This window comes from Idiotropiscis lumnitzeri, chromosome 5, assembly GCF_059441095.1.
Source record: "Idiotropiscis lumnitzeri isolate Australia: NSW breed Sydney's pygmy pipehorse chromosome 5, RoL_Ilum_1.0, whole genome shotgun sequence".
Taxonomy (NCBI): Eukaryota; Metazoa; Chordata; class Actinopteri; order Syngnathiformes; family Syngnathidae; genus Idiotropiscis; species Idiotropiscis lumnitzeri.
The window spans coordinates 9,342,903-9,362,078 of NC_142395.1; the positions used below are offsets into that span (position 1 = coordinate 9,342,903).

General features: G+C 39.6%; 1 protein-coding gene across 4 annotated transcripts in view; it reads left to right on the forward strand.

The window, feature by feature from the left end:
* Positions 1–255: 255 nt before the first annotated feature.
* Positions 256–19,176, forward strand: part of LOC148336854 (E3 SUMO-protein ligase PIAS1-like) — a 50,948-nt gene continuing 32,027 nt past the window's right edge. For 2 of the 4 annotated variants that reach the window (XR_015843232.1, XM_088296730.1), the window contains exon 1: positions 256–369. Coding sequence is in view for 1 of the 4 variants with exons in the window: in XM_088296730.1 (XP_088152856.1) it covers positions 346–369 (24 nt within the window). In the remaining 3 variants the exon portion in view is untranslated. The other 2 variants (XM_088296731.1, XM_088296732.1) reach the window with 2 other exon arrangements.

Below are 19,176 nucleotides of genomic sequence, written 5' to 3' on the forward strand. Positions count from 1 at the left end.
AAGTACACTGGAAAAACATAGATATTTCTCTTGGTGCTTAAATATGCAACCCAAAAAAAGCATGGCTTGTCAATGGTTAGGGCCTGATTGATAAAAGAAAAAGAAAAAAATGAAATAGCTCGTGGCTGGTTGAAAAAAAGATCAATAATATCGAAATCGAAATGAACATAATTTATAATGATTTCGAATTACAAGTATTTAGAAACAGAACAGCGCACCTGCCTTTTGTCGAATTGTCGTGTACCATTTGTGACCACAACCCAGTGGCTTGGTGCGCGTTCCCGAAGCGCCGCGCGCGTCCCCGTGACCGGGCTTCCTAACCACGCCTGCGCAGAGAAATACAAGATGGCGGAGAGTGCGGAACTGAAGGTAAGGCGCAGCCTGAAATCGGGATCGTTTTTCGCGCTTGGCGTGTGTTCACTTGTCAAGTCACTCGTGGCTTTGCCGGTTGAAGCGTCCGTGTGGTGACAATTGGTCCGATATGACGTTGACGGTCCAAACAGGCAGGTAACTTTTGAGTGCACGCGCGAGCGTGTTTATGTTGATATGGAGACTCGCGGGTTTGGCTGAACTGGACCGACCCTTTCCCCCCTCCGCAATTGAGCCGCTGCTGCATCTATGTGTCTCATTTAAACCTGCACGTTTGAAGCTTACACCACGGGGTTCAAATGTGCCTTTTGGAAGCGGGCTTGCAGATGTCGGCGAGACTCGCCGACTGACTGTCAAGACTGTCACTCGAACATGACAGCGGCTTCGTGTGTGCGCGCGCGCGCTGGTCACGTTGAAAAATCACCACGCGCACGCTGTTTATTGCACGTTTGCTTACACCGCTCAAGATATGGGTCCAAGTTGTTGTCGCTGTAGTATATTACCTGTGACGCTCATATTACCTGTTGATGACAAGAGAAATGCTCTGGCGCCACCTGAACCGTTAGACACGCCAAAAGACACTTCATCACACTTTTTCATGCACCTTGTGCTCATGTTTAACATCTGATAGTTCGCTGCTCTGCTTAAGTAAATTGTTCAGGCATGTGTTTTAACTTGCATATTTACTTGTTTACTTCCTAGATTTTAAAACAAATTAATTTGTCATAATCTGCTCGTTCGTTTTTCAACCAAGTCAAACACACTTGAGAGCTAGATTGATTGAAATGTAGCGGTTTTATACAGTAGAAAAAAGGGACAGCAGCAACACAGATGAATGTGAATCTGCAGGGAGCTTTAACAGTTTCAGAGAAGCAAGATTATTCCCCATCCATGGGCTAATTTGGGAGAGTTGGCAGATATTTCCAATAGCAAGACTGATTCGATGCAAATGTAGTTGCTGTGTCCAAAATTGTAATCTGCTTCCTCCAAAGGCCCCCTTGCAGGCTCCTCCTCATGTAGCTTCCGTGGACCACATTATTTGGACAGGCTTGGGAATTCTCACCTGACTGTCTTATGTATTGACGCAAGATGGTAGCAAAGCGCTCGGCTGGTAAAAGGCACAATGTCAAGAAGAGTGTCGTAATTACATTACGTACATTACGAAAGTGTGCTCCGAAGCAAGCTTTTCTCAAGGCCGTCTCCATGGAAACAATGGCCAGATTTGAAGGCCGCGTGAATTTGGACTCTGGCGGAGGTCGAGGCGCACCGGAAGTTGCGTCTGTGGCCTTTGGAGGATGCAGCCGACAAATTTCGACACTCCAACTCTGTCATGTTTCGGACTGAAAATGGCCTGTTTGGGGTCTTTATTAAATGCATTGTCAGGTATTCAAAAAGAAGGAAACTATTTCGTGCACGGAAATGTTTTTCTTATTTTTTTTCTCTTGTATGTGATCATGACGGGTGTTCTATGTAATTGACAGTACAAAAAAAATCTTACTTTTGTACTTTGTGCATTTTATTTTCTGTTCTTAAAAAAAATACTACCCTTACTCTGGCAGAAGTGGAACCATTCTAGCGGGTATTGATCTGAGTTTTTGTGTGGTGGGCTTCCACTTTAGCAGGGGTCGTCAAACCTGTTCCTCGAGGGCCGGTGTCAAGCCTGTTTTTCAAGTTTCCCCGCCGCAACACACCTGATTCAAATGATCAGATAATCAGCAAGGTCAGCAGAAGCTAGATGCGGATCATTTGAATCAGGTGTGTTGCAGCATGGAGAGACACTGATCCTCGAGGAACAAGATTGAAGACCCCTGCACTACAGTCTATTTACAGTGCAGGACAGAAGCAGGGAACTTTTTCAGTTGCGTTGACTGCCATAGCAAGATGTGTGGGGAAAAAAATGTATTTGAATATTCAACAATCTCGCAAATGGGGCAGCATGTGTGTCAGCGGTAAGCTCGTCTGCCTCACAGTTCTGAGATTCTGGTTTGAATGGTCGCTGCCTTCCTGTGTGGAGATTTCATGCTCACCCGTGCCTTTTGGGGTTTTCTCCAGGTACTCTGACTTCGCCCCGCATTCCAAAGACACGCATTTTAGATTAACTGAGTACTCTAAATACCCCATACGTGTGGCTGCTGTGTTCTTTTATCTCTCTATGTGCCCTGTGATTGGGAGGCTGCCAGTCCAAGGTGTGCCCAGCCTGTCACCCAAAGTCAGTTGGGTTAGGCTGCAGCTCACCTGCTACTCTGGGGACAAGCTTAACAGAAAATGGTTGGCTCGTTATTTTACGTTATGAGCCTTTGCAGGTTCAATGTTTTCACATTTTCTCTCAGGTTTTATTATTGCACGGTCAAAAAGTCAGAGTTTCCCCGCCAATGCCATCTGATGTTGTCATTGCCTCAGCAGTCTTACCCCCACAATGATGTGATTAAGGAGGAAGGCAGAAAATACATGGTCAGTCATTACTAACACAAGTGTCCGAACTAATCTGAAAAATAAATGTCATAAAATGAGAACTAGGGCCAGCCGTGTAAATCCAGTCAAAGATGGATGACAAGCTGGAACTTGAATGTTTACAAAAACACCACCAAACGTTTGGTGTTATAATTGATGCCCCTGATAAATTAGTCAGTGGTTTCCTCTCTGCTCCAGGCCATGCTTGTTTTAGTTATTATATTTGGAGGCTTTGAAGATGTCGTGCGTCTGAGTGTTTCATAGTTTGCTAGAGCTTAGATGAAGCTGTTTTGATCTGCACGGGTAGCTTTTTGTTTTTTCTAACTCTGTATAAACTATAATGGAAAATCAACAGGTTTAAAGATTTTGTAGCACGCTGTTAAGAAATGTATCTTTGGCCGAGTGGTGTGAGTCCTACAGTATGTAGTTGCTTCTTTGGGATTCAAATAACATGTAACTCTTTTACTCGCAGTCGTGGTTGGATCATTTTTATTTTATCTTTACTTACAGCTGGGAGAGTAGTGTTACAGGTTTTGAGAGGTGTACAAGATATAAACGGCGTCTACATTCGGAACTCACACAGGCACTTAACATCGTATAAGGAGTAATTGAAACATACAGAACAGGAAGCCGCCAAGGTCGAGCACCACCTTTTCCAGGTGAGTCAGTCATATGATGTTGTCTCAATTAGGGCTAAACGATTTATCGTTTTGGGACCAAAATTGTGATCTTAACGTTATTTTTTTTCTTCTTTTTTTCAAAGGGCTCTTGTGCCCCATGCTCACGAAGCAGGTCACACTAAGCAGCACCGTACAGATTAAAAGAAAAAGCATCAATCATTCAATACGTACCCTCAGAACAGAACACGTAAACGGATGACGTCATCGTGATGAAGAGGTTCGATGTCAAATGTATATTAAATATTTACAATCTCATCAATAATATTTGCACTATTTTGCACCACAGATTACTGAGTTTTGAGATCTACACAATAATAGGTCTTAAAATGATATATTTTGATTTAGCGTTGCTGAGGGACAATGATGGTGTTGACATATAATCTGACATTTATATACAAATTACATGTACATTAGTATGTAATGTAAAACATTTTGGAGTTTAAAGAATGCATTTTCAAAAACACAATTACACATAAATCCAACATTATATTAGATGGCAAGTAGTTTTTAAAAACTTGACAAAGAAATGCCCCCCCCCCCTCACAAATCCTTGTTAGTGGTTGTAAATGTCATTATACATTGTGAAGAAAATTAGAAAATAAATTGAAATTGCAACATTTGTCAGAAGCTGCCATATTGGACATTTTGGACAAATTCCTGTAAACCTTTTGATGTCACGTGTGCTGTACACCAGACTGTTCTTTTCAGACTTGTTTACCGGTCTATTTTGCGAGAAAAATGCCAGCTGGTCAAATATGTATCATCTATATAATATCACCCCTACCGTCAGGTTTCATGTTCATCCTAGGAAAACATCCGTATAACCAATGCGGCAAAATGTACGTGCGCAAGTGTTGACGTGATAATTATTCTCTGAAGTCCTTAGAGTGAAACTCGCAATATTTTGTATGATAGTCAGTAACGTCGCAAGGTTGCCTGCCCATATTTCCCTCATGGAGTGGCAACTTAGCGTCACTTATGGAACAAAAACATGACCCTTGCCACCAAATTTATGTGGGCACTTATAAAAATTAGATTCCATATTTTGGAAGATAGTCACGTCGGAAGCATTGCCTCATTAATATGCATATTACAATATGCAATATACACATTACATTAACACTTTCTATAGGTTGGCAGCTCTGTGAATGTGATGCAGTTGAATATTGTGATGGAACCGACTTTAGCGCGCATGCACCAAATTTAGGTGGACCAGTGCAAAAAGTTATTCTTGAGCAGATTTTTCAGTATATTTGTATTTTGGAACACTGTCCGTCTGTGGCATTTGTGGACTTCCCTCTTGTGAAAGCGTTTGATTATCATTCTTTTCAACGGACTTTCTAGAAAAAAAGATACTGTTGTCCTTATAGTGTTGAAGCCAGGGGAATTTAACCAAACATTCAGACTTGATGTGATGTGATGATTTGTGTCCCGATTAAATGGCTGTTTTGCAGTGTCACAATCACTCATCCTGCTTATTTTTTTTTTCGACACGGGTTTGGGGGAGTTTATTTAGTGTGACTTGGGAACAATGATGTCGTTTTTTGGTGCAGTACACATTCATGGTTGCAACAAAACGGCATGTAGCTAGCTTGCTACTTCTTGCATTCCTGACACCTTTGGCAGATGTCAATTTAAGATTGTGTTTTTTTTTTTTAAACTTAATTCGACGAGCAATGTTGCGTTCATACTGTAACCAATCCTGTGAGTCATTGGCTGCATGGTGAATTGGGGGATTAGTCGCATTATTTGCATACAGAGATTTGCGTTTCGGATTTCGACACGGGTTCCCCCAGGGCAATTTGGAAGGAGAAATTGGTCCATCGCTGGAGTGGCGATTATGGGAAATATTTATCACGCCACTCTCGTTTCAGCTTGTTATTGGCGATTTGGCGAAAGAGCGGCATGCACTCTGAATGAACCTAAAGAAATAGAAAGGGGGACAAAAATAATAAAAGGAGATCTTTAAACTCGCAAATTGCTTTTTGAAAAGTAGTGCGGGAAGAGTTGGAAAAGTTGCTAAATCAAGCAAATCGTTAAGTTGGCAACACTGACTTTGCTTTTGTAAACTCCCTCCTTTCGTTTTGCATTCATTTTGTTAAGATTAAACAGTTCGCCTCACCGGAGTGGAGATAATATTTGCACTATAAAAGCCACTTAAATTAATACCCGATCTTAATTTATATAATATTGTAGTTTCTAGCGTTGCATTATTAGGGTTTTTCCTGCCTCAAATTGAGTTTGAGATGGTACAATCGTGACTATACGCCATGATCTGCATGTATTCTGTAAATTCAACTCACTCACTTTCTTTCAGGCCGCATACTCTTATACATCTCCTAAAGTTAAGAGTTCCTATTAAAATACGACTATCATGTTAAAGCATTCATTTATTAAATCTATATACACACGCAAATCATATGTCAACTTTAAATTGAAAGTACACTTTATCCAACCATCTCACATCACACACGCAACATTTCAGCTTCCTCTTTTTTTCTTCTGTAGACCCACCTCATGTGCCTCCGTGTAGAAATCTTTGTAAATTGCTGTCACCTCGCGTCCTTTTTAATGTGTCCAGCCCGTAGTTGGTTGATGGCTGTCTCACTCGGGAGGCAGCGATTGCCTGCTGTGTTGAGGCGCAGAGCCTTTGGCATAAATAACACTGGATGCCTTCCTAAGTATGCCTCAGCAAGGTACATTGATTTAGCCACTGCTTGTAGAACCACCGGCTCTGTGTTTTTGAGATCTGGCAAGAGGAATAAAAAAAATATTTCAATCACGTACACGTTGGCTTTGCGTTGTTATGCTCCTAATTGTAAACAGATTGAAGAACCCTCCCCTCGCCGACTCGTCCTGTCCTGCTTTCTGACCCTCGCTTTCACGAGTCCCTTGTGAACTACTTTCCGACCTGACACAAATTTCCACATGTTGTCACCATCGTTACATTTTAGCTGCCTGTTAAGTTAATTCCTCTGCTCTGTTTCATCTGGACTCTTGACTTTCCTCCTCGTGAGGACCGCTTTTTAAAGTAGTGGCTGATTTTGATATCTGCAAGGCTAAAAATCATAAACACGAAGGAAACCTTGTTTTTTTTTTTTTTTTTTTTTTTTTTAAAACATTTACCTCTCTGTATCCAACACAGCAAATATAGCACCTACTATCAGGGGGAAAAAAAAACAAAAAAAAACAACAAAACACAATTCAATTTGTTTCTTCAGTACTTGATTCAAGTCTTTGCGGTGCACTGCTGTTGGTATAGCGCCTCCCTAGTGGCGCAGTGCTGCAACTGCAGCTAACATACTTAACTGCCACAGAGGGACATCAAACGCTAAATCAGTACAGCTGGAACGTTGAGGATATCAATCCCTCTGGCTGGGGGCGGCCATGCAATATTGAACGCAGGAAAAACCCTCGTATGATTTCCATAAATCTTTGAAGAAAAAGGACACTGGTCAACAAATTTGCACTCCTATTTGAGCAGCAATGTAAATAAACTTTTCTAGATGTATTTTTCGGGCTGATTCTGAATCTGCACTTGTTTTTTCCCTCTACCACATCAGGTTATAACAACAACAATAATATTAATAATAACAATAATATGATATGATATAGTCATATCATTTAAAATACAAAAACCCCAATCTCAAAAACCTGGCCTGCTCGAAAAATATATATTTTTTTAAATCAGTCGTCTCAGATTTAAAAATTGATGTTGACGATTGCTAATCATGTGACTCTGAAATGTGAAAACCACTTTGTTGTTTTGCTATAGTCACCTCCGTTGCATGCTTGATGCGGTTACCATGCCAACGGGCCTGGTGTCACAATCACTTCACAGGTTTTTGAGGCCAATTGGTGGTGGTTCAAATCAGAGTTGATGCTCCTACAACGTCCTTCTGCTTTTAGAAAATTCTATTAACGGGTTTATATTGTTCAAGGTGCCGAAGAGTCTGGTAGTCTTGATAATAATGTCCCCCTTTCTCTTCTCTTTTGACGAACAAAGAGAACATTGTATGCAAAGTGTAAATATTAATAAATTTTCCATCTAAAATGTTTTGACCTTTCCCTTGAGAGAAGCCGTTGATGGAGTGAAAATTGAAGCAGTTTTCACATGACACATAAACAGAAGAGCTGTTGTCAAGCAGAGAAAAGCTCGATTTAGTCTTTGGGGGCGAAACTGAGGACATGGCAGTCTCGTTCATCTTGCAAGTTCAGAGAATTAACTTCAGAAAAATACTACCTTAATCTGCACTTTTTTTATGCATTTTCATTGCCGTTTTTTTTTTTTTATGACAACCAACATTTCAAGATCCTGTGTATGGCTATAAAAATATATCATCCCAAGGAATATTAATAAGGAGAAAACTTCTTTGTTGAACTTGAAATCAGGTCATTTTAGAAAGCTTTGCTCTTACATTATATAAAGGAAATTTATCTTAAATTAGGGAAATAAGAAGTTACCTCAGGTATATTTAGTGCTAACTGATGCGGTTGTAAATAAAATCTCCGATATCCATTCTTTCCCCCCTCAGTTTGTTTTTAACAAAACCAAATTAAGTTTTTCCTTTTGTCCCTTTTTCCTTCTGGGTTTTAAAAAACAAAATTCAATTGATACTATCCAAGGTTTAATTTTTTTTCTTTTGAGCATTAACTTTCATTGAAAAAGTACAACTCATTTGGGGACATTTTCTTTCCAGATAATGTGAAAATAAGTGCTTCCTCTTGGAAAAATAATCCTTTTGTCCAAAAAATTATGCAAGCATTCTGTGCTGCGTGTTACTTCTGTTGTGTATAGAATTAATTTTCACAATAAGATTTAGTGTTCAACTCTTTAACATGAAAAAATGAACCGTCACACTTCTGTTCTCAAAGAGTTATTGCCGCACTCCCGACAGCTCTCCCAAACACTTAACTCAAATAGACTGTCGGCAAAATATTTGCCCCTTGGAATTATGTACCTCGGCTCAAAAGATTCCAACATTTAACAAATGTCATTTTTGTTTTTGAATGTTGAGTGTGAATCATCCGAGAGTCTGTGATTGCCTTTCACTGGGATCCCATCTTGATATACGGCAAATTACATCAAAACATTGTCAGTGATTTCACCGACATTATGTTGTAGTGTTGTCACGATACGCAAATTTTGATTTTGATACTATGCATGCATAAAATACCTCGATACTGGAATTGAAACGAAACCATGGCGAAAATTTAAAACCTCAATTAAAAGTAGTGCAATAATAGCTGGCAGGTAAACCCCTTCAAATTCCATTTTGTTTGTATTTTTAAAAAATACCAGAGGAATATTAATTACAATACTTTTGATAAAATAAAAAAAAAAATACATTTTGAAATTGTTCAGTTCTGATTTGTGCAATTAATTACAAAACTTTTTTTTTTTTACACACACTACTGACTTTTGATATGTATCCAGAACTGTACAAAAGTATTAGGGCCCCAAAAGATTTGTTGTTTATTATTTAAGGCTTCGGGCAGGATAAAATCTCATTAAATATTTAACATTTGTCATCCCAACCAATAATATTGTCAAAAGTTGCAGAATGGAAGCTTAGTGATTTATTATGAATTGTAACACAAGTGATGTAATGGACCATTGATTGATTGAAGTAAATTAGCAAAGTGATTTCACATCCATGATTTTTTTTCGTATGTCATATTTTATAGATCGATTGAAAGCCCACATTGTTTAGATAGTTTGGTTATGAATGTTTAATACAGGCACGGTGGTTGACTGGTTAGAACGTCTGCCTCACAGTTCAGAGGTCTTGGGTTAGATTCCGGCTCCGGCCTTTCTGTGTGGAGTTTGTGTGTTCTTCCTGTACCTGCGTGAAAAGCGGCTTGGATAATGGATTGATGGATGGATGTTTAATCCATTGATGGATTTGCATGAGTTTGGAATGTTCCACTGTCCTTGAATGCACACGAGTGACGTCCGTGTTTACTTGAGTTCTGATCCGCTCCGTTTTAAAAGGTGAACCACAAAGGTTGAATAATGAGTATCTTACAAACAGTAAAACAAATATTTAAGTACCGTACAAGCATCTACCTGTCATATGAAATGAGGGATCCAAGTGATACACTCGCTTTTACATATATATCAGCCCTAGTTAAATTTTATTTTGACGCATAGGTCATATTAAGTATAAATAGATAAGTCTCAATCTGTACAAATATGGTCCAACATTGTCCACTGATAAATAATGGAAAACATATCATTTAATACAACACAAAAATCTTGAGTCACCTGAAACCGACAAAAGAGCCTCAATTAAGGGGTTCCGTAAACTACACCCATCGCCCATGTATGGACTTCCTGAATAGAGCGCGTGTCGCCTGCAGCGTCCTGTCAATGGTGAGTGTGAGTGGATGTAGATGTGACAATTTATGGTTCAAGCTCTACTGTCTGCACCCTTGGTGGCACCTCTGAAACTGTCAGGGAAGTTGGAATGGTGTGGTGTCCTGTTTTTCAAACTGGGGTGGAAATGAAGCAATGCGTGTAGAAATGAAATGCGTGTGGTGGTGCGCGCTGAGAGGGTGAGAGCAGTGTGCAATTACTTGCTCGCACAGCTTAGAAGGAACATTGACCGTGCACGTGGCAAAGTACACATTCAGACTTAACATTTATTTGGTGTGTTAAGACATTGGTTACGGGATGGATTTAAACTGAAGGTCACAATACAATACATCTTTATTTATAAAGCGCTTTCACAACAGCTGCAGCTGTAACAAAGCGCTTTACAGTTGCTTAATTTTGACATTTAAATGTTTAAATATGGATACATTTTTATCGGCCCAGTCCGGGAAGCATCTCTCGCAACATGGCCCAACCCATGGCCCATAATCCGCTTTTTCAATTACACAGTCCAGCCCCAATACTTCTGCCCTTTAACTTTGTTTTTGTGCGTCTTGGACGGGTGCGCTGTGCTGCACACCAGCCCCGCCTAACGCACAGTTGCCTTTATTTTTTTCTTTTGCCTCCAAAGTAACGTTTTTTGGAAATTGTGGCATTTTTGGCAGGTGAAATACACGGTACGGTAGGGCTTTGCAATTAATCGAAATTCAGTTTCGATTATGATTATTACGTACGATTACAAAATCTGTTGAATTGTAAAAAAAAATGATTATGTGCAGTTTCTATTACATATAAAACATTGTTAAACTAATCATTTTACAATGTCTAATACAATAGTGAGTATACTTGAGTTCAAAATGTCGGCGTTGTCTAAATTGTTTATTTAGATGTTGCAACAGTTCTCTGGCAATTAAAGTGTATAGCAAGTAAACTCCATTGCAACGTTTGTTTATACAAAGATACCATACTCCAATTTATACATTTGCACAAGATAAAATACATTTAAATTCTCTTAATATTGCTTTTATTTAGAAATTTGTTGTTTTTTATCCCCCGCCCAAAAAAATATATAATTTGAATAATCGTGATTTCAATTATTACTAAAATAATCATGATTTTTTTTTTTCATAATCGAGCAGCCTTAGGGTACGATTTAGATATCGGTTCTTGGTGCAACACTAGGATGTTGTATGTTTGTTTGCGGGAATTAACCTTGCAAGAAAAATACTTGCTACTCGGGTAGGAAAAGACACTAAACGTTAGCGTTTCTGTGTTGTTAGCGGAAGCAATGCACATCGATGGGGACACTTCAAACTATTGAAACAAATACAAAAAAAAAAAAGTTATCAAATACTTTTTGAAAATTGTTTAATCCCCCAGCCCTATTTGTTGAATATTTTTTTCCCCAATTATCTTTGAAAGAACAACAGACTCTCTCTAAGATGTACTCACCGCCTGAGTCATAAAGATGTTTTTAATGAGAGAAGCTGACACGGGTTTGGCCAATTGCACTATATTTGAGATTACCAAAATGCTTACTGCACAAGTATTGTTATAAGAGGTGAACCTTTTGAAATTGCTCTGTGAATATTTAATACTACCAAGTACATTGGTGTAACATCACCAGGCTCTCAAACGTGTCCTGTTGCGTTTAATTGAGTTTCAAAGGAGTCCCGGCCTGCCTCAGCTTCTTTTGAACCGTCTTCTCTCTTCTCTCCAGCAGCAACATGGCAATACAAATAAGCATCTGTGCTCTGGCAGCTTATTGGAGGAGACAGTCTATTTGTAGAGCCTGTGGCTAGGTTAATCCCTAATGATACAGGCCCCTCCGCTTTGCTCTCCTACCTGTTCTCGTGTCTCCTCTGCCTTTGTGTGTATGCTAAACGTTCACACGGTGGGGTGGGGAAGCTCAAGCAGCCTCTCTATTCATTTTAATTACGATTCGATTACAGATTGTGGAAGGATGTGCAATCGATTTACAGTAAAGATTTTTGTCCGATAGTGTTTAGATTTCTTTCTCTTTTGTTTTAAATCCATATTAGTATTGATTGGTTAAGATACTGGATAGATGGAAAATACATTTGATACATTTGAATAGCAATATAACATTTGCCAACACAGGTTCTTCATCATTTAAAAATTTTTTTCATTTTTTTTGTTGATATTTGCATTAGGTTACAGTGATGTTTGTTAATATTTGTGTTATCACCCACAAATCAATTCACACATCCCCTACTTGAATAGCACACTCAGTCTCATGCAGCGACTTTCACGTCTCCTAAAGCTGAGGCTGTTGCTCTCTGATGTCCCTGACGTGTGATGTCTTCGCCTTCCTCAGTACCAAAGCGATAGACAAATCAAACTCAAGATAAATATGGTCATTTTAAAAATGTTCTAGGTTGGATTTTCCCTTCCATGATGTGGTTTGGGGATTTACTGTTAATACATACATATATATATTCATTGTTCTGGAGGTACGATGAGGTGTTGTGGGCAACTTTGGTTGTGCGAGTGATATATGTTGCAGATGTTTGACTGCGGACATATTCAAGGGAATGCCCGACTTGCCTCTACTGCCCAGTTGTGTTAGACGTATAGGCGTAAACATGAAGTTGCTGCATAAACACTTACAAAGACAAGCCAAGCAGCTCTATTATTTTGCCTCCGTTGTACCACTTTGGTGTAAATGTGTAAAAGTCAATTCCTTTAAAAATTGCATTTCAGCTAGTTGGATGCATTTCTCAGCAATCTGAGCTGCATTTAGCTTGTTTTTGCCAAAAGCTTCAAATATTAATAATACTTTGCATAACAACAGTATGTTCCATACAGCCTAATAACTCAGGCTCCGGCACTGGCTTATATTGTGCCTCAAATTTGTCAGCCACCATTGACGTCTGGAACGATTTAGCAAGGGGGAGCTCTTGTTGACGTCTGTGGTGATTTTGTTAAGCCCTTCTGTTGCCTTGGAAACCTGTCACATTTGAGATGGACATAGCTAGATAACAATTTGGAGTGTAATTGTGTGCTTCCAACTGGAAGAGAGACATTTCAGTGGCCACTCTCCTGTTGGATTGGCTGACAGCTGAAATGTTATAATTTAGCTAGAGGCTGAGCATTACATTTCATTAAAAGCAACACTTGAAATTAGGGCTGTACCAAAAAAAAAAAATAAAACAATTTTTCAGACCAACATTACGATTGGATTTGCGTTTTTTGTATTTTGCACATTAATATGCATTAAAATGCTAAAATTGTGAGTCAGTTTAGTTTCAGACATGTAATTTGATCAATATTATAACTGTCCCTATTTGATTAAAAGGCACTCTTCTAGGTGGATGTGCTAAGGCAATGCTTCTCAATTATTTTCTGTTATGCCCCCCTAGCAAGAAAAAACCAATTTGCGCCCCCAGCCCACCACACACTCTCCGCCGCAACTATAAATAGCATTTTCGTTGCAAAACAAACCTACACCGTAGAATTAATACTCGCCGTGCGTAATTAGCGATGAGAGCGCCACTGCCAACTACTGGAGTGGATGTGCAATTACACTTTATTGTGGTATGGCCAAAAAAAAAAAAAATAGCATGTTCCCCAGGGTCACACGCGCCCCCCTCAGCATCGCGCTACGCTCCCCCCTGCCCACCCCACGATTTGAGAAGCACTGTGCTAAGGGATGAGCTTTGACCCATATTATGCTTCTGAACCATATAACTTGCCAATCCAAACAATACTTTAGGGTTCAGGGGATGATGAAATTATATGATACTATAGTTGCTTATCCAGAACAATAACATGTCTATTATTTATTTTTTGGCAGCATCACTAAAATCAATCTTTTTTTTTTTTATAGCTGCATTTTACACAGTAGATGCACCGGACCAAGTACTAATATGATAATGATAATTCTCCCACACTCTTTTTAGAAACCATTACTTAAACTCAACCCTTTATTCCACACATTTTAGAAAGAAGAACAAAAAAAATGCTCCTGATTTTAGAAAAATCAGATTATATAGTGAAGAGAAACTGCAATTAGATAATTGAAAATAGATCAAACCTCGATGTTGATTAGATTTCGATTTGTTGTGCAGCTCTATTCAAAATAAATTTTTGTCGTTGTGAAGCAATTTTGCTTTGGCTTCATTTGAGAAGCAACTTTTTAATTTGGAGGAGCAATTTTTTTTGCTTGTTCATCCTAAGAACATGAAGCAAGGGTTTTGTTTACCAATGAAATTCGATAATATAAAGATTGAACAATTGGTGTGTTTTTTTGTCATATATACTCAATTCATTTTATGCTAAATTCACATCATGTATAGCAGCAAACTATGTTTTCTTTTCCACAAACATTTTCAATGGGGCAATTTCAAACACAAATATAAATTTCAGTTTAAAGTGGCACGAGGGAACTTTCAGTTTTTGTTAATTTTGGCTGCTCCATATGGAGAAAAGTGGTAGCGTTTTGCCTGATGTCGACCACATTTCCCACCAACGCATCGCGTTGTGAAATCCTGAGTTCTTGCACGCCTGCAGTTGGACATATATCTCTCAATTTTGCTATTGATGAACTAACGTTGTGTTTGGCGACTCTTCTGTCACCATGCGGTTTCTTTCCTCAACGAGCCAGCAGCAGGTGCGACCCCTCATCTTCTCTCCCGTCACTCACACTCATAACCCGTCATGCAGTGGCTTCATACTGTAGCTCCACCTACTCGCAGGCAACACGTTGTCTTCAAACGTGCTTCTACTATAAACCAATTAAAAAAAAATATACACAAGATCCTGTATTTTACGGACTATAAATCCCACCTTTTTTCAAAGGTTGGCCGGTCCTCCGACTTCAACTCCGGAGCAACTTATACATGAATAAAAAAGACTGAGTAAGCAGCAGGTTTGGCCCTTCATCTTCTCCCCCGTCACACACTCACAACCTGTCACAAAGTAGCTTCATACAGTTGCTCCTCCTGCTGGCAGGCTACACGTTGACTTAAAAAGTGTTCCTGATATATACCTATTCAAAAAAATTATAATTCCGTGCTTTTAATGAATCTGCTAAAGAATTAATGATAAAGAATAATATCTCTCTCTCGGGGGTCTTAGGAATTTGTGTTATGGCTTGAAAGATTGAACACCTGACATCTGTAGTGGAGGGATGATGAAATCTTATTTTTGTTGATGTGATATTTTTGTCTTTCATGTTTCCATGCAGTTCTCGATGGAGTCCCCAGTGTTCACCACCTCCGCTTTGTAGTAATACATAAAACATTTTTTTTTTCCTTCCCTCGCATGAAAAGTGCGCCTTTCAGCAACAAAATGTCCCTGAAGAAACACGAAAGTGGCCAAACATTGGTTCCGGGCCGTGTGTGCAAATATATATATATATATATTTTTTTTTTTTTATGATTAAAAACTGTTTGAGGTATACATTTTTTTTTTTTCCATTTTTTTCCCAGCCTGAGTCTCATGGTTATATGGAGTGCAGGGTTTTCCTCCTGGTGCAGGGAAATTTTAAGCTTCTCCTTGGATGATAAGAGCATTAATGAGATTGACAGTTCTTTATATTACCAAGATGCAGCAGATAATTTCACAGGCGGAGTGCTCTTTTTTTTTTTTTTTTGGCACCCATGAGATGCGGTGTGTGTGACGTGGAGACTGGCAGGGTGGGGAGAAATATAAAAAAAAGTCAAGTAGCTGCAATGAGGACGTATGCGTGTGGAGCACACAGTTATATATGAGTCCATTGTGCGGATCAGGTGCGCTGAGTTACGAGCGTGCAAATGCCATAGAAAACTTTGCTTCTGAAATGGGATTGAATGAAGCCCCAGTTGAGTTGGCCAGACATCACGTTCATTCGTCTGTATCGCCACTGTGGCCGAAGTCACTAGGCAGAGCGGGGCTTTACAATTTTGCTTCGGATATGAGGACAGTGACGACAGACGAACAAGTCAGGTAACAATGTGCAAAGCTCACACATGTCTTCCAACGTCTAATAAAAGTGCCGGTCGCAGATTGGATGAGGAGAGAGTTCACGTGCAAAGAAAGTTGACTGAGTTCCTTCATTGTTACACACGGCAACACAGGATGGAGAAGAAAATTATGAGGAGGATTACAAAAGACCGAAGTGATATTTTTTTTTCTTTGTTAAATTATCCTTTTTTAGCTCCTGTTTTATAATTTACATGATTACACTGATGAGAAAGTTTGCAATTCTCCAAAAGTGGTATTATTTAGGACATTGTCATATTTAAGTAAGACATCAAAAGGGAGCTACTATTGTCTTTATCTATCCATCCATACAGGGCTGCACAATGTCTTGGAAAAATATTGTCAAAGTGATAATGTGCAGAATGCAAATGACGTTCAATACATTTGTATGGAATTGTACCCTTTAATCTAACTTTGGCCAATCAGATGGAACCTTAAACGTGCATTGCCATCCAATAGGCGAAAGGTAACCAGGGTAATTACGAACACTACATCACTTGATTAGGTAAGAATAAATTCACATTTTTAAAATGTATTTCTTTCATTACTTGTTCAATATAATAATATTGACATTGCAACACACAACACCCATATCATATTTTGCATCTTTTTCCAATATCGTGCAGCCCTGCTTTTAATATATTACAACACATCTTTTTCTATGTAGCGCTTTAGTTATAATGTATGGCATATTTGAGTATCATTCCTGTATCTTGAGGCCAGTTCCTCTTTTTTGGAAATCAAAATATGGTCACCGTAGTCTAAGATGCATGTTCACATTCAGTGGCAAGTCATGTCGCACCTGTGACACCTTCATGTGCCAATATACATACAATATACATTTTGGTTCGGCTTGAGAAAGAGACAGACTGACAATGACGCAAGGATGCCCTGGCTAATGATGAATGACGGACTGGCAAAATGTAATAAATTCAAGTTCGGCTCTCTATGGCAAGGATGATGCGCTCACAAGTATTTCCTGTACTACAAAGATTCCTTGCGGATAGCGCAAGTGCATGTGCAGAACACAAATGAATGCCCCGTTTGACAAGAGTTAACCTGATCCTGTTTATGAGATCCAAAAACAGAACACTGTCAATATTCAGGTTTTTTAAACGTAATCAATGCGTTGCATCCCTCTCGGTCACATCTGAATTATTTTTTCGGTTACTCTGTGTGTCACGCACAGAGTCCAAGCTACACACGCTGCGGTTTAAATCTAATCCAGATCGGGGTTTATCATTCCAAACCAATGTGGTGGACTGAAGTCAAACTGTACAGCTTGGCGGAAGCTGTCTTCAACATACTTACAATGAGAAGAGCAATCACTTTAAGATGAGTTCTTCTTGGGTGCTTGGAAAAGAATGTGATTGCGCTAGACCTAGCTCTGAAATCCAGTCTTTGTTGAGCTATGGTATGAACTGCAACTTTGGATACTTCAGAGGCCGGAGGAAGACAAAACAACAGGCAGAGGTATTTGAGAGTCAGAGAAGCTGGAAGGCTAAGAGGTGGGGATGGGGTGAGGGGGAGATGGGCGCACAGAGGAGAGGAGGACAGGGAGGGATCTGACACTCAGTCCAGAGATCCCTTTAGCTGAGAGTGGGAGTTTTATATAATGGCAAGGTAGCGTGCAGTTTTCCACCCTCATGCCGACACAAGCGTCAAACACCCACGTGTACACAAACACACATTCTGCTTGACACAACATTATTACCCTCACCATCTTCTGGTCTGCTGGGACTTTCAAGAACTGCATTGTTGTGCAGCTTTCCTCAACCATGTGCAGCATAGTTTTATTACTGTGTGAAAACATTGCAGAATGCGCTAGGTAAACAATTATTGAGAGCTTGCAACCTAACTTCAATTTTCGGTCCCCGGGTAGGAAACAGTTGTTTACATGACAATTGAAAACACTTTGGGATAAGTGCGTGTGTTTGTAGCTCACAGAAAGGATAAAAGTTTTGGATGAACGCTGAAGCTGTTTTCTGTGAAAATGAGACATCCGCATGTGTGTAGACATGCACGAAAGCAACTCAGCACTTGACTTGGCTGTTTTTTGTGTTTTGCTGTTGATTCTCTACACAATGCATACTGCACCGGTGCTGTTACCAGTGGAGATCTACAAAGGTCAAATTCTGAACCCCCATTCACATACAGATACACTACGATACACTTTTGGCTGCCATTATTTGCATAATCCTGCAGTCCGTCTTATGAAATATCTCAATGCAGGTCATTAATTTCTTTTATGCTAAAGACTGGAGAGGTCTTTGCCTCTGACAGAGATTTGGGTTTTGTGCTGAGCGTTTTGTTTACAGCAGTGTTCCCAACCTTTTTTTCCCCATTTAGTTTTTATTCTCAAATCTCGGCCCAGTACCGGTCTGCGGACTGGTGTTGGGGGACCACTGATTTATAAGGTCAAGTCCAGTCATTTGCAATTTCAAACGCGCATCAGGTCACACTCAACTCCTGTCTCCTGTTCTATTTTTACTGTTGGGTTAAAAATGTTTAAAAATAAAAATTCCAACTCTTGACTTTGTTTAAATGCCCTTAAGCACTTGTTTATTAAACAAGTATTGTGATTTGCAACTTGTTAAAGCTTTTTTAGAGCTTACAAAATGGACATCTTTGTTTTAAAATTCTAATAAAAAGTGCAGGGAGCGCCCGGGCTCAGCAACATGTTTTGGAAAGTTAAATAAAAAGAAGAATCTTTTTAAAGTAGTTGTCCAAAAATTCAGTACATCTAAAATATTAGTTTGAAATAATACTAAAAGTGCCCCACAGGGGTGTGCAAAGTTGGCGAACATTAGCATAGTGCCGCTATAGAGTTGAAATCAAATGTTTAGGGAGTTAATGGCAAAAGGAAAGAATCTGCTTGAATGTCTGCTGGTTTTGGTGTGCATGCTTCGATAGCCCCTATCTGAGCTGGAAGAGTTTGTCGCCAGGGTGTGGGGGGTCCAAGAGAATTTTCTGAGCTCTTGTCTTGGTTCTTGAGGTGTGCAAGTCCTCAAGAGTGGGTAGAGGGGTGCATATGATATTTTTCTGCAATCCTGACTGTTCGTTGCAGTCGGATCTTGTCCTTTTTTGTGGCAGCGCCAAACCAGACTGTGATGGAGGAACACAGAACTGATTCATTATCTAATGTGTCGAACTGTCTCAACTGTGGCCGGGCGTGCTTCCTCAGAAACCTCAGGAAGTGCTGGGCCTTCTTCAAGATGGGGTTGAAGTTGGCCTCCCATTTCAGGTCCTGAGAGACTGTCATTCCTAGGAACTTGAAGGTCTCGACAGTTGACACAAGCAGTTGGACCGTGTGCG